Source organism: Montipora capricornis, chromosome 7 (genome assembly GCF_036669925.1).
Source record: "Montipora capricornis isolate CH-2021 chromosome 7, ASM3666992v2, whole genome shotgun sequence".
NCBI classification, from domain to species: domain Eukaryota; kingdom Metazoa; phylum Cnidaria; class Anthozoa; order Scleractinia; family Acroporidae; genus Montipora; species Montipora capricornis.
The window spans coordinates 23,813,561-23,826,146 of NC_090889.1; the positions used below are offsets into that span (position 1 = coordinate 23,813,561).

General features: G+C 39.2%; 1 protein-coding gene across 3 annotated transcripts in view; it reads right to left on the reverse strand.

The window, feature by feature from the left end:
• The window catches only part of LOC138056501 (calcium/calmodulin-dependent protein kinase type 1D-like), an 18,049-nt gene extending 7,655 nt beyond the window's left edge, over positions 1 to 10,394 (reverse strand). Inside the window, exons 1-6 of one of the 3 annotated variants that reach the window (XM_068902318.1) lie at positions 10,207 to 10,394; positions 5,597 to 5,671; positions 5,218 to 5,349; positions 4,957 to 5,031; positions 577 to 715; positions 12 to 34 (exon numbers count right to left, since the gene is read on the reverse strand). In XM_068902318.1, the coding sequence (XP_068758419.1) occupies positions 12 to 34; positions 577 to 715; positions 4,957 to 5,031; positions 5,218 to 5,349; positions 5,597 to 5,671; positions 10,207 to 10,286 (524 nt within the window). In that variant the 5' untranslated portion in view covers positions 10,287 to 10,394. Of the gene's footprint in view, positions 1 to 11; positions 35 to 576; positions 716 to 4,956; positions 5,032 to 5,217; positions 5,350 to 5,596; positions 5,672 to 5,784; positions 5,884 to 10,206 lie in introns of those variants that run through there. The other 2 variants (XM_068902320.1, XM_068902319.1) reach the window with 2 other exon arrangements.
• Positions 10,395 to 12,586: the final 2,192 nt, after the last annotated feature.

Sequence of the window (12,586 nt, forward strand, 5' to 3'; positions counted from 1 at the left end):
TGCTGACTTACCTGTAATAAAGAAGGTTTTCAGGCTGAAATAAACCAAAACAAAAACATTCTATGAGGCTGATTACCCTGACAAAAGGGACAAAATATGAATACTTTAAACACCAAGATGCGCTACAAAAAGCATGGTACCTTTGGCATATGTGGATAATTTGCCAATCAACCATGGACACCTACAGCGCTCTGTGATAATTTGTGCAAAAAAGCCCTGAACGGATTTTGTGTTTACGTGATAAGAAATTTCTTTTTTTAAAATCTCCAGTCACTTTTTTCACCCTGGTAATATCTTTTAAGGCTTCCATCTCTATGTTGCTCTTTGTTGATAGCCATCTTGGATTAGCAGCTGTACTTGAATGATTTCAAATAAAAACAATATGGGCCCTTGGTTGTATAGATTCAAAAATGTGGTTTTTTAGAGTTTTAAGACCTATATGTGTGGAGGTTTTCTCTTGGACATGCTTGTTGTTAATCTGACTATTGCTGGGTTAGGAATAGAAAAAGTCAGGCTGGGGGATATTTAGAAAGATGAAGTTCTTCTACGGGACGTTACAAAGAAAAACAGACTTACTTTTAAATCTCTATGGACGATTCCTTGGCCATGTAAATAATCAACAGCTAAAAGGATTTGCCTAATGAGGTCACTGGCATCCTTTTCTGTGTAGCTTCCTTTCTCCACTATTCTGTCAAACAATTCCCCTCCCTGAACCCTAAAACACAGAAAAAAATCCTCAACACAGCCACCACTATCATCATCATTTGCATTAGTTGGCGGGATTATTTGAACATACGTACGCGAGTACATTGATGGTTGCACTGTTGCATTTAGGCCGCTAGTGGGCCATGAATGGAATGATGTAGGGGTTGCAATAACTTTTTGAAGTAGATGCATGGGCTAGTCAACGTAAGTGGCAGTCACTCTTGTCTTTTGCAAGGGTTTGAGTGAAAATCAAGGCAGAGGAGCCAGTGGTGAGAGGCAAATTACTGAGAACATAGACAGCGGTGTAACGCAAGTGACTGGCTTCTAATGAGACCCCTGATGGTGACGAGTACTTTGCGAGATTTTCCTTTGCAGCTTCGCTGCTTTGCAGCCGCTCACACTTGCAGTCAAAAAACATTGATTCAGAAGTAACCATTGATTTACTCATTTAAATAATCCCATAGTAAAATATCCTTCCAGCTACCCTGGCTACCATCATCACCGTTCCTGTCCTAATATTAAATAATCTACCTCATAATTAATAATAATCTCTCACCATCAACATCATCATCATCCTCAATAATATCATATACACCAAGGAACCATGGGAAACATGAGGGGGAGACAATTTTAATAGCTTTTTACCACCAAAAAGAAAATAGTATTCATATTCTTTCTCGTGCAAATGCTACCCAAACAGATAAAAAGTCATCTCCATCGTCTGATTAAAAGGTCTGTGTGTATGAAAAATGTATATTACTTAATAGTGGTAGTATTTTTAGGATCCCTCCTTCAAGATAATGTTGTCAGTAATGGTTTGCAAGCGGCCCCAGGGAAAACCCCAGGGATATTCGTAGAGTGTTAGGGGAAGGGAAAAGCCCTCACTATCATTTTCTGTTCTGGCACATATTTCATGTTCTTTTTTTTTCATGCTGTTTGTCAGCAGCTACTCGCAGGGTTATACGAAGGAGAGACGTTCTTGTAGACAGGGTCCGAAATTGCGCCTTCCTGGTCGCCAATGCGACTAAAAATTGAGTACTGGCAACCAGAATTTCACAGTTGGTCGCCAGTGGGCGACCTACTATTAAGTTCAGAGCCGTTTGCCAACAAGTGTCTTACTCTTTATCCTGCCGTTGTTTTTGAAATAAAAATGAAAGGAGTTTTCCCATTAACCCTTTCAGCCCTGAGGGGGTTCCCCTTTGACGAGTAAAATCGTCTGGCGTTAGACAGAGTAAAATCTATAAGTGGCACTATTGGGAGTTAAAGGGTTAATGGGGACATAGTTTTTGAGTGAATCTAGCTGTTGTTAACCCTTTCAGCCCCGTGGGGTTCCCCGTTGACGAGTAAAATCGTCTGGCGTTAGACAGAGTAAAATCTATAAGTGGCACTATTGGGAGTTAAAGGGTTAACTACCTCCATAGGTCTCCATAACGTCGCAAGAATCGTTGCAAGCCGCCACGTTTTTTTGCGGTTTCACATAAAATATGTATTGCGGGCGAAAAAACTGCAACTCAGTAAAGAGATTTGAGGGACTGGTGCGAGGAATGTAGCACAGTAATAACATGGAGGCTCGTGTGCGACAGAATGTGAGTGGTGTTTCCATGGCTGAAATTTTCAACAAATGGGCAGATGGACTTCTTCATTACATTCCAGGTCGGGTACATTTTCTCTCCAAAATGCTTGAGACATACACAAGACCACGCGGTCGTTGCTTTCTAGTCTCCATAAAGAAGTTCAAAACGTGAATTTTCAGGAGAAAATTTTTGGCGACCACAATTTACCATCTGGCGACTGAAAATTTTTATCCAGTCGCCAGTTGTCGCCCATATAAAAAATTTCGGACCCTGGTAGATCTGCCATATTGTATGCATTACTTCGAATAAATGAAGTTCTGTTACTAATATCGGCTCCCAGACTTGGTGTCAGAAGTGGGATAACACGATGGCCGTGCGAGTAGCCGCTGAACAACAATGCCACGTTAAGCCTTGAGTTTCACACTGTCTAAAAGAACCATTATCGCTGACTATATATGTGTGGGTTAATTAGGATCAAACGAAATAATAAGCAGAAGATGGCTAAAGAACAATGAGGGGAAGCAGTTCTGGCGCAGTCACAGGTAAGACCACTCGCCTTCCACCTATGTGGCCCAGGATCGATTCCCGGATTCGACGCCATCTGTGGGTTGAGTTTGTTGGTTCTCTTCTCATTGCTTTGAGAGGTTTTTTGCCCGCAGTTACTCCAGTTTTCCCCTCTCCTCAAAAACCAACATTTGATTTGATTTGTTTAATTTCAGTTGATTTGAGAGCCATGTTGTAAACTACTGGGCAACCAGTAAATATGTAAGCCTTGTCAAAGAAAATCATTATTATTATTAAGCTACGTAGCTTACAGCCGAAATGTCAAGTTAAGTTGTTAGTTTAAGAACAATGTAATAAATTCTTTTCCTTGCACTTGTATGTAGATAGTAATAATACTAATAAAAATTATTGTTATATTTTATAAGCACGATCACTTTGTGGCCACAATTTTATATTTAGCCATCTCCTTCAGTTATTGTTCCCACCTGTTCCATCATGCAGCTTTTACCATATTTTAATTTTCCCAAACTTTCAATTTCACAGAAAACCACAGGATAAAAGACACATTACAACACTAAATTGTACGCAAATTATACTCAACAAAATAGCAAAAGATCTTTTGTCAATACATTAATATATTTTCATTATAAACAATTGTGTAATGCCTTGATTTCCTTGTTGGAAAAATACTTTTTCAGTTACGTTCCCAAAAAAAAAGAGTAGCGTTTCGTGGAACCAAGCAATTATGACAGGTGAGACTTCTAATAAAAAAAATTAACAATTAACCATTCAAAGCTAAGAAAACGGAAAATCCATAATAAGTAAACATACTTATTGTAAGGAATCCAAAAAAATTGAGAACATGCAGTTTTGATCTCAATATTATTAAAAGTTGAAATTATATTAATTTGTACAATTCGTTCAATTAGCTGAACACACATGATCGATTCAAATCACATTTAACTACATATTTATTTTGCCAATGTTGAGATTGTATCGGCAAGAATAGTTTGCATTATTCATAAACAAGACTCCACAATCGCCCACGCACCATTTTCAGTTGAAACTTGCATGCTTTTTTCCCGACTACATAATGAAGCTTTTTTTTTACATTCGAATTTGCACAAGTGCTTGCTTCCTGTTGATTTTCAATAATTCTTCAAAAAGTTAAGTGCGCTAACAGCCATTTTACGTTTTTGTCACAAAAGTTCTCAACTTGTTATGAATAATTAAATTGTTAGAACGTTGTATTCTGAGCTCGGAGGTACATGGTTCGTTTGGCTTATTATCGTGTTCTTGAAATGCACGCGATCTAAAAAATTTTCACGTTTGTTATTTCAGCTAGCTCATCCATTGACCTCTGGGTTAAGTTCTGGCATCCTTTTTCTAACGTGGGTTCAAAAGTAAGTTTGTTGGTTGCATATCTAGAAAGCGGTACAATTCTCTTCTCGCACACCGTCAAAACACAACAAAGTTAGGCCGGAAGACGGAACTTTGATGCATAATTTCATAATCGAGATTTAAACTCTTTAAATTGCCACGGTCGGACTACAGAGTTCATGTAATTTGATTTTGTTTACCTTGTGCAAGACAGCAGCCGGTCTTTTCATTGCTAAATCTCCCGTGAAAGATAACTAACCATCAGCACACTCCTTCGGATTAAAACTTTGTTCACTTCACACAAAGCAAAACAATAAAAACGTGCAATGAACAGACTGTTCGTGACATTTCGTTCCAACCGTCTTCCGATCATCAGAAGGCCAAACACTTGCCAAAATTATCACTTCATAATTTTTTTTGGAGTCAAATTTTCATTTCTTTTTTCCAACAATGAATACAAATCTTTCTCATGAAAAGTACACAGTTTATAATAATATTGCGCAACACCAAAAACCGGTAGAGAAATCGTGCGAGTTATAAAACAGATATTTCCGCCAGGAAATTTACGTGTAACATTGCAAGTAATAGCAAAAACGCTTTGAGGCACTGTTGCTGCATGCCAATTATCTTGTGATATACCACACACGCTGAGTCCACCTCAAATAGTAATATCAAACAATCATAGCATCTTGGGTTTTAGTTGTCTCGACAAATGAATAAAGACAATATTGCCCGTTATTTAATACGCGCTCTGCGAATGGAGTAAAGCTGTACGAATACAAAGGCAACTTACAAATCCATGACAAGGTATAGGTGCGTCTTGTTGTCAAAAATTTCCCATAACCTTATGATGTTCGGATGATTCACCCTGCATAATGAAAAAATAAAATGATAAGTGAGCAGAAACGAAAAACGAAACGAGAAATCGACATGTAAACAACAAATTTCGAACGTTCGATCGCGCACCTAGACCTAATGCGCGCACAATTTTTTTATGGCTGGCTGGGTGATATTATCATGATATGAACATACTGTTTATTGATGATTGACTCACTTTTTCAAGATAGCAATTTCGTTTTCAACCGCTTCCTCTTTCCCGGAGAGATTTCGTTTGTTGATGCATTTCACTGCATATAAATTGCCCGTTGACTTTTCTTCGGCCAAAATAACTTCTGAGAAAGCTCCCCTGTGGAAAAAACCAAACGAAATGTAGATCGTAGAGCAAACAGTAGGACAAGACAGCTGGGATGTTTATTAGCTATAAAGAGCACGTTGCTCGTTCCACCAAGCGCGCGAGCAAATTCCCATCACACAGGAGCGGGGAGCTCACATAAGGCATTGGAATCTTTTGTCAGCGACAATCACTCGAATCGACAAACATGACATTTCCATTCCTCTAACAAGATGCTTGGATAACAAAACCAGCTACTTACGTGCCCAACACTTTATGGAAGTCATACTTCTTTGTGATCTTCTCGTCAAATTTCTTCTTCCCAAACAACGGCATTCTATTGGAACAACAAAAGCAGGCACTAAAATTCATTTAGCTGTTGACGATGTGCTGCACACTATTCTGCAACCAGAAGACAATCGCTTCGCGTTGCATCAGAGACAAACACACCTCGAATCTTCGCGTATTTACCTACACTTGTCAAACTCCGCCGACTTCAAACTATGTCACATACTTTCTCGCATGGATGTGTTGTCAAGAACGTGTAACACCAACCGGGGGTAGGGTTGGGAAGAACACTGTGGTAATCAGTGAGCCAGCGGAAATTCCTTCTTCTTGCGAAATATCTATAAAAACTGATTGTCATAAAAACTCCTTTTTCGAACGACAATCGCGTTCGTTACTCCATTGTGTGGGGTTTTCTTTATTTTCAAATTACAATATTTTGAGGTTTCTAAATTCTGTCCTCGTATTACAGGTTTGGAATCGTTTTCCACATTGGCGGCGAAAAAGCCAATTTTATTTTTCGTTAAGAGATCAACTAATTGGAAATAATTAGCTTCGGGTCAAAAAAGCTTTTTAAACATTTTCCTAAACCGAAACAACACCTTCGAAATCCCAAACATGATTTCGCTAATAAATGGTACTGAAAAGTAATTTCCATTTTTCGCCACGCGCCCAATATTTGCAATTCCCTATTTATTCTTTTCTGCTCGCACACTATCATATTGACTACATATATATATATATATATTTTTTTTTTTTTTTTAAAGAAAAGTTTTTACTTGTGTATGCGAATTTAAAATTCGGTTAACAAGTTCGATGAGACATTGGTGATAAAATAATTCAAGCCATGGCGTGATTTGTGTTCTTCTCGAAAAGAATAACCTTGAAATTTGACGGTTTATGAGAATTGATAAGGTACCTATTTGTCATGAGTAAAAGTCAAGAAGTTAAACTTTCGAAGCGGATCCAGTAATCTTTCACGAGCTTCCCCTCTTTCCAAGAAACAAATTAGAACAATGTCTGAGGTAGAGAACTGGAGTCATAAACATTACATATAAATTTATTCTTAAAGCTAGCTTCTCGGGCATCTCTGGTGAAAAAGAGTTCCTATTTTGTCTTGAAAGAAATTATCATATCAAGATCATTTCAGCTGTTTCCTGTCAATTGACCGTAATCAACTTACGTACGTAAACCACGGAAATAGACGTCATAAAACCGTACATCAGATACGATACCGTTCTTAAAAACAATGCCATTTTCCGAGAGAAATTTTGTCTTCCTGATCATCCATTTTCCATAACTGGTTCGAGAGTGAACAAAAAGGTTCCACTCTTTGCGGCCGGAAAATTACACAGAAACCGAAATCAATGTTGAGTGTATTATATCCACTGAGGTATACGAATGTAAACTTTGTATAAAACGGATAATGGGGCAAGGCTGGCTGCGCTGTTTGGTTGAGGCTAGTATATTTTTCCTATCCAATACTTGGTCAGACACGGCCTGGCTTCTTCAGGGAGTAAGCTGTTTGAAGAAGTCAGCCCGGCGCGCCTGACAAGATATTGGGTAGAAATCACTCATTTTCTCTTCGTAGAAATATACTAACCTCAGGCGTACAGCTAGCCTTGCTCTATAACATGCTATGACTCGAGTCTGCAATAATTTGTTGGTTAGATGCACCAGGATCAGGCAACCTTGCTTTTTGCATACAAAATTGTATGCAAGTGTCGCACCGGCATCGTGAGGTCACGGGTTCAAACCCTGTTAAAGTCCTGAATTTATCAGGCTTCTTAATTGCATTCATAAATGCGATGATCATAGCTTCACGTGATTTCACATGATATCCGCAGTTCAATATGTGATTTAAAGATGGCAGTTGCATTCAATCTCGCAACCTTCCGGATGACTTTGGGAAAAAAGTCCTCTTGCAAATAGGGAACACAGCATTTCACTCAAGAAACGTCTTTAATAATTAACGATATTTATTATGGACGTATCCCCTTTTTCAACACTGTCCTATGTTGCCGGCTCCTTTTGGACGAGGAAAATACTTAACCACTAGGTCGTACTTGATGCCTTTGCTAAAAAAAAAATCATACATGTTTTGTTTATCAAACTTTCACTGAGTACACAGCATAGTAAAAAGTAGCAAAAAAAAAAAAAACACGAACTATTGAGAAATACCCGCAGGTGGTTTGGGCTTGACGTCACCGCCGCCATTTTGAATGACACGAACAATGGTTCTCTCATTATGGCACCATTTTGCAAATGTTTTTTATTCAAACCACTTTTAGAAATTCGTTGTAAAGACAAGTCTAGAATATTATGCATATGCAGTATATTTTCTTTGTTCTTTGTAATGGCAAATGGATTGTTTTTTTCAGCACGGAGTTAGTAAAGCCAACATGGACGCAAATTTAAGGAGTTTGGCAATCACGATAATAGCGACATTCTCAGTTGAAAAGCCTAGTAACATTATTGTCATGTGTTATTGCTCCTTTATATGTCTTTTGCTAGCGGGTGGCAACGCTTGAATTAAGAAATTGGTTAAATTGTGTTAAATCACAGGTAAATAGCCACACAGGAAGGCTGCGATACATCCTGACAACAATCTTGATAATTTTTGCGAACGGATTCAACATTAGGGGAAGGAAAGAGGACAAGGAATTGTCCTTCATGTGCTGCACGCATTTTAGACCATATTTTTCCGGTACTCTGCCTAACAACGACATGAACCAGATCGTTATGGCGAGTTAGGACAATGGGCGAGCCTGCGAGCCATGACTGCGAGTCGGTACGAGTCAACATGCGAGTCACACAGTTATCAAAAGCTATAACCGTTCTAAAATGGGTGCTTAGACTTAATAACTTTTTAACAGCGCTATTTGAAATGGGAGCTTAGAGTTAAATGCGAAATTCGCTTGGCTCACATAGCTCGCAGATTGTCCAGCCCCTTAGATTGAATAACCGTCAAAGACTTGCGATAACGCAAAGAGGACGCCTCCGTCGCCGTCGTTGTAGCATGCGAGCAGGCTCTTTTGTTGCCGTGATTGATCTGCTCCTGTCTAGCATCGTAGCTCAATCAGTAGAGCAACGGTGATCTAATTCGGAGGTCGTAAGTTCAATCCCTTGAATTTCTCTCCCAGCCCAAAAGCACGATTCTCTGCGTGGCGTGAACGCGATGCAAATAGCACGCAGAATGATTGCGGCACCATACGCAAGAAAAGTGCATGAAAAAAAATTTTCCTGCATAAAGGCGTGCTCCAATGAGGAAAGAACTCTGCAAAACATTACAAGTGACAAACTAACTGTATCCATATGGACAACTACTTTTAAAGCGTTTTTCTTTAAACCTAAAACAAATAAGAAGGTCAAAACATATCAAAACAAAACCAGGATAATCTCTCGGGCGCCATTTGATCTGCTCCCCGGTGAGAATAAATATGGCAAATATTTGCCAATGATAATGCTTGTGGTTTAGCTTGGATTTTTAACGAAATGCGAAAAAAAAAGTCGCCGCGAAGTTACCCGGTTGTTTTGTATACCGGGGCTTAAGTATATTTTCTACATTGTCTATAAAAGGGATTAATCAAGAACGACCCGGGCGCATTAGTGATTGCTTGAACCCTAAGCGACTTGGTATACACAGAGAGAAATGAAGAAAACGATCGACTTAACTTCGCAAATTAGTATCAGACTGTTTGCGTCTGTTGAGATAAGCCCCAAAGAACATTTGTTTGTTTGATTGAAAAGAGCTAAGCTCTCATTAAAAATCATCCGACTTGATTTAATGGCATATCGGATAAAGCTGCAAATCTTTATTTTTTTCGGCAAGACAATTTAAAATTAAGCACATTGTCCGACGAACCATCAATTTGTGCAAAGTTAATGCCCCATAAAATGATCTGTTAGTGATTATTAAATGACCCTGTTGCCACCTTACGGAATGCGCAGAATTTGACTATAAAACAATCATTCTTCTTGTTTACAAAGGCTCCAGTGCATATCACTAGGAATAAATTGTGTCTGTGTCTTGCCTGCAAGCGAAAAATGCAACGAGAACATCGTCAAAGGCATAAACTGCCATGCGTGACGACAAAAGGTCAACTTTTACTTTTTGTCAACCTTCGATGTAATCGATGGGCCTAAAATTATAAAACTGAAACGAAAGTTTGACAGCCAGTTTGCTAATATAACACTAATAACAAACAGACATTGTGGCTGCATTTTACTCATAGTGACCATTAATTTATTGCGTCAGACGAATGCGACTCGAATTTCGCTTCGTGCATTTGCTAATTAATTAAATGTCCTGTGACAGGAAAACCACGAACCAGTTTCTAATCCCGTGCACAAGACGCTGTTGATCTCATAATCGTGAACTGTATTTCTCTTTTAGCAGACAAATAAACACTAATTGTCTTTGCTGAAATGCAAGACGTTTACGGGAGAAAATTTGCATCCGTGCACGAACGACTCTGGCTACCCACCGGTATCATCACTGCGGAGTTTTTCCTCGATGATTAACGAAGAAGCAGTTGTATTTGGTGACACTTACCACAATATCTGGCAAGGAAAAGTAATACCTACCGCTTTCGTCGAGGCTTTCTAACCTCACTACAGTTTTCTAATTCGCCCTCTCCGTGTACTGCAGACTGAATTTCGGCCATCGCGGAAGCGCTGAACTTACAATGAAGTTGCCTTTTGGGGCTTAAAATATGCAAAAGTCAGCGTTATTGCCCGCTGTGAAAATTTCATCCCGAATGCGCAGATGTCAGGAGTCGAAAGTTTTAATGTTCAATTTTCATTTGACAGCCAGGAAACCGATGTGTTTTTTGGCCTTATTCGGCTAAGCTCATTGGACATTCAGGACCTATTGTTGGTATGGAAATGATTTTTACATAAACCAGACATAAATTGCTCTTTAATGCGTGCTTTATCCCTGAAGTGTTCTGGCTACCACAAATTCGCGCTTTCACGCTTGCTCAGTGGTATCTCTGACAGCAGCTATCGCGCACGCCATTTCGAGCAACTTTCATTGTAAAGTCGACTATGGAAAAAAGTGGTTGATAACTGCAGAAGGGACTCGAAGCTCGGGTCGTGTTGTGCGCTGATCGGGGCTCTCTGTTCTCAGTCCCGTTCGCTGTAGCCCGTTGGATTCCTCTATTTAAGACCATGCACTCTTAGTTCTTTCCTGCGACATTGTTTTTTTTTTCTGATTCATTTACGTGTCATTTCTTCTACTCATTCAGTTGCAAGAGCGAACCTATGTACTTAATACACCGTCTGGAACTCGCTTACAGCCATGCAGTTTCTTTTTTTGTCGATAAGGTAAGATAAGATAAGATAAGATAAGATAAGATAAGATGCTGGATAAGATAAGAGAATTTATTTATCTCAACTCAAAACAACACAAGTACAGAATAAAAAAGTTAAGATTTACAAACAACAAAATTTATAAATAAAGGAAATGAAGTACAAATATTTAGATAGTGAGTTAGTGAGTTGCCGGATCATCCAGTTAAGAAGTAGCGGCTAATGTAGTGGATGATGCCAATGGAAAAAAACAACAACATGAACACTAGAGAAAATTTTGTTCTTTAGGATAAAAAAAATATTTCTTCGTTCGCTAGGCTAGATAATTAAAGTGTAAGACTGAGTTGAGGGTGTTACGAAGTAGTGAAAGAGAATTTGACTTAGTGACAGACGGGGGAAAAGAGTTGTAAGGGCGAGAAACAGTGAACCGTGCTGAAGGTAAACCATATTGGGTGGTGTTGACAGAAGTTACGTAAGGATGGCCATCAGAAGACTGGCGAGTGGAGTAGAAGTGAAAAGAAGAGGCGAATGTGAAATATTCACAACGATCTTTCCTTTAAAAACTCGATACATTGATATCGTTCGTTTGTGCCCAGTGACCCCCTCACCTCATTGTTCTTCTCTACCCACTGTTCCTCAACAGTCATATTGGAAGCGTCTTAAACCGAACATTTGCCCAACCACGTCTCTTTTCTCCTTGTCCTCTGGTAGGACAACAGGGTTGATTTTTCAGAGGTCGTGCAGGATGTGCCGTAGACGGTTTGCGAGTTTGGGGGTCGTGGTTTGTGCAATAAAGATAAAAAATCTATGATCAGTAAAAAAAATGAGACAAAAATTTCCGGACTTTATTACAGCGAACCTCCGCGAGCAGCATACGTGACCTGACTTGGGCCTGGGCTCTTTATAGATGCGTTCCAACACTGGATACGTTCACCGTAATTTTTTCCATTAGTTGGTTGGTTGGAGATGATTTTGGGAAGATGCAGTAAGTGGGATCAGCGGCATTAGCTGGTGCGCAACCCACACGGGCCTCTTGCTTTGCAACCTCGTTTCCAGGACCTCTCCTAAGAAAGAGGTTCTGGGAACCAAGGTTGCTTGCTAGCTTGCTCTCGTCGTCCTTGGGCAATCGATCAGAAGGTAAGCTTATATACTTTTTTTAAAAGCAGCAGATTTTTCATGTCAAACGCAAATTTATCATTTGCTGGAAGTGTTCATCAAGGTCACGAACGGTTTAGTGACATTTCCAGGGGAAGACAACGCCCTTTTTGAGTTTTTCAGCGCCATAGCCTACGCAGTCATGTCCATACTGGAAGGGTTGACCGAATTTTAATCGCAGGAGACAGGATGTACTTGACTAGACTTTAAAGTCAAAAGCAAAAACTTCTAAGTGTCCATTTTTTCAAAAACAAAAAAGTGCGAAAATATGCATGGTTACCCCTTATTTTTATTTCACATTCCAATAACCCAAACTAAGATCTACCTTTCTACGACGTCATATCCCGGGAAAGAAAATTCTTCTTATTAGGCGTTCTTACAGAGAACCCACCTCCACTCTTACTACAGAATAAGTTTAAACCGATGGAAATTATGTTTACAAACCAAATTGTTCGAAATTTGCTTTTATGTGTTTATATCAGGAAAAGTGAATTTTAAA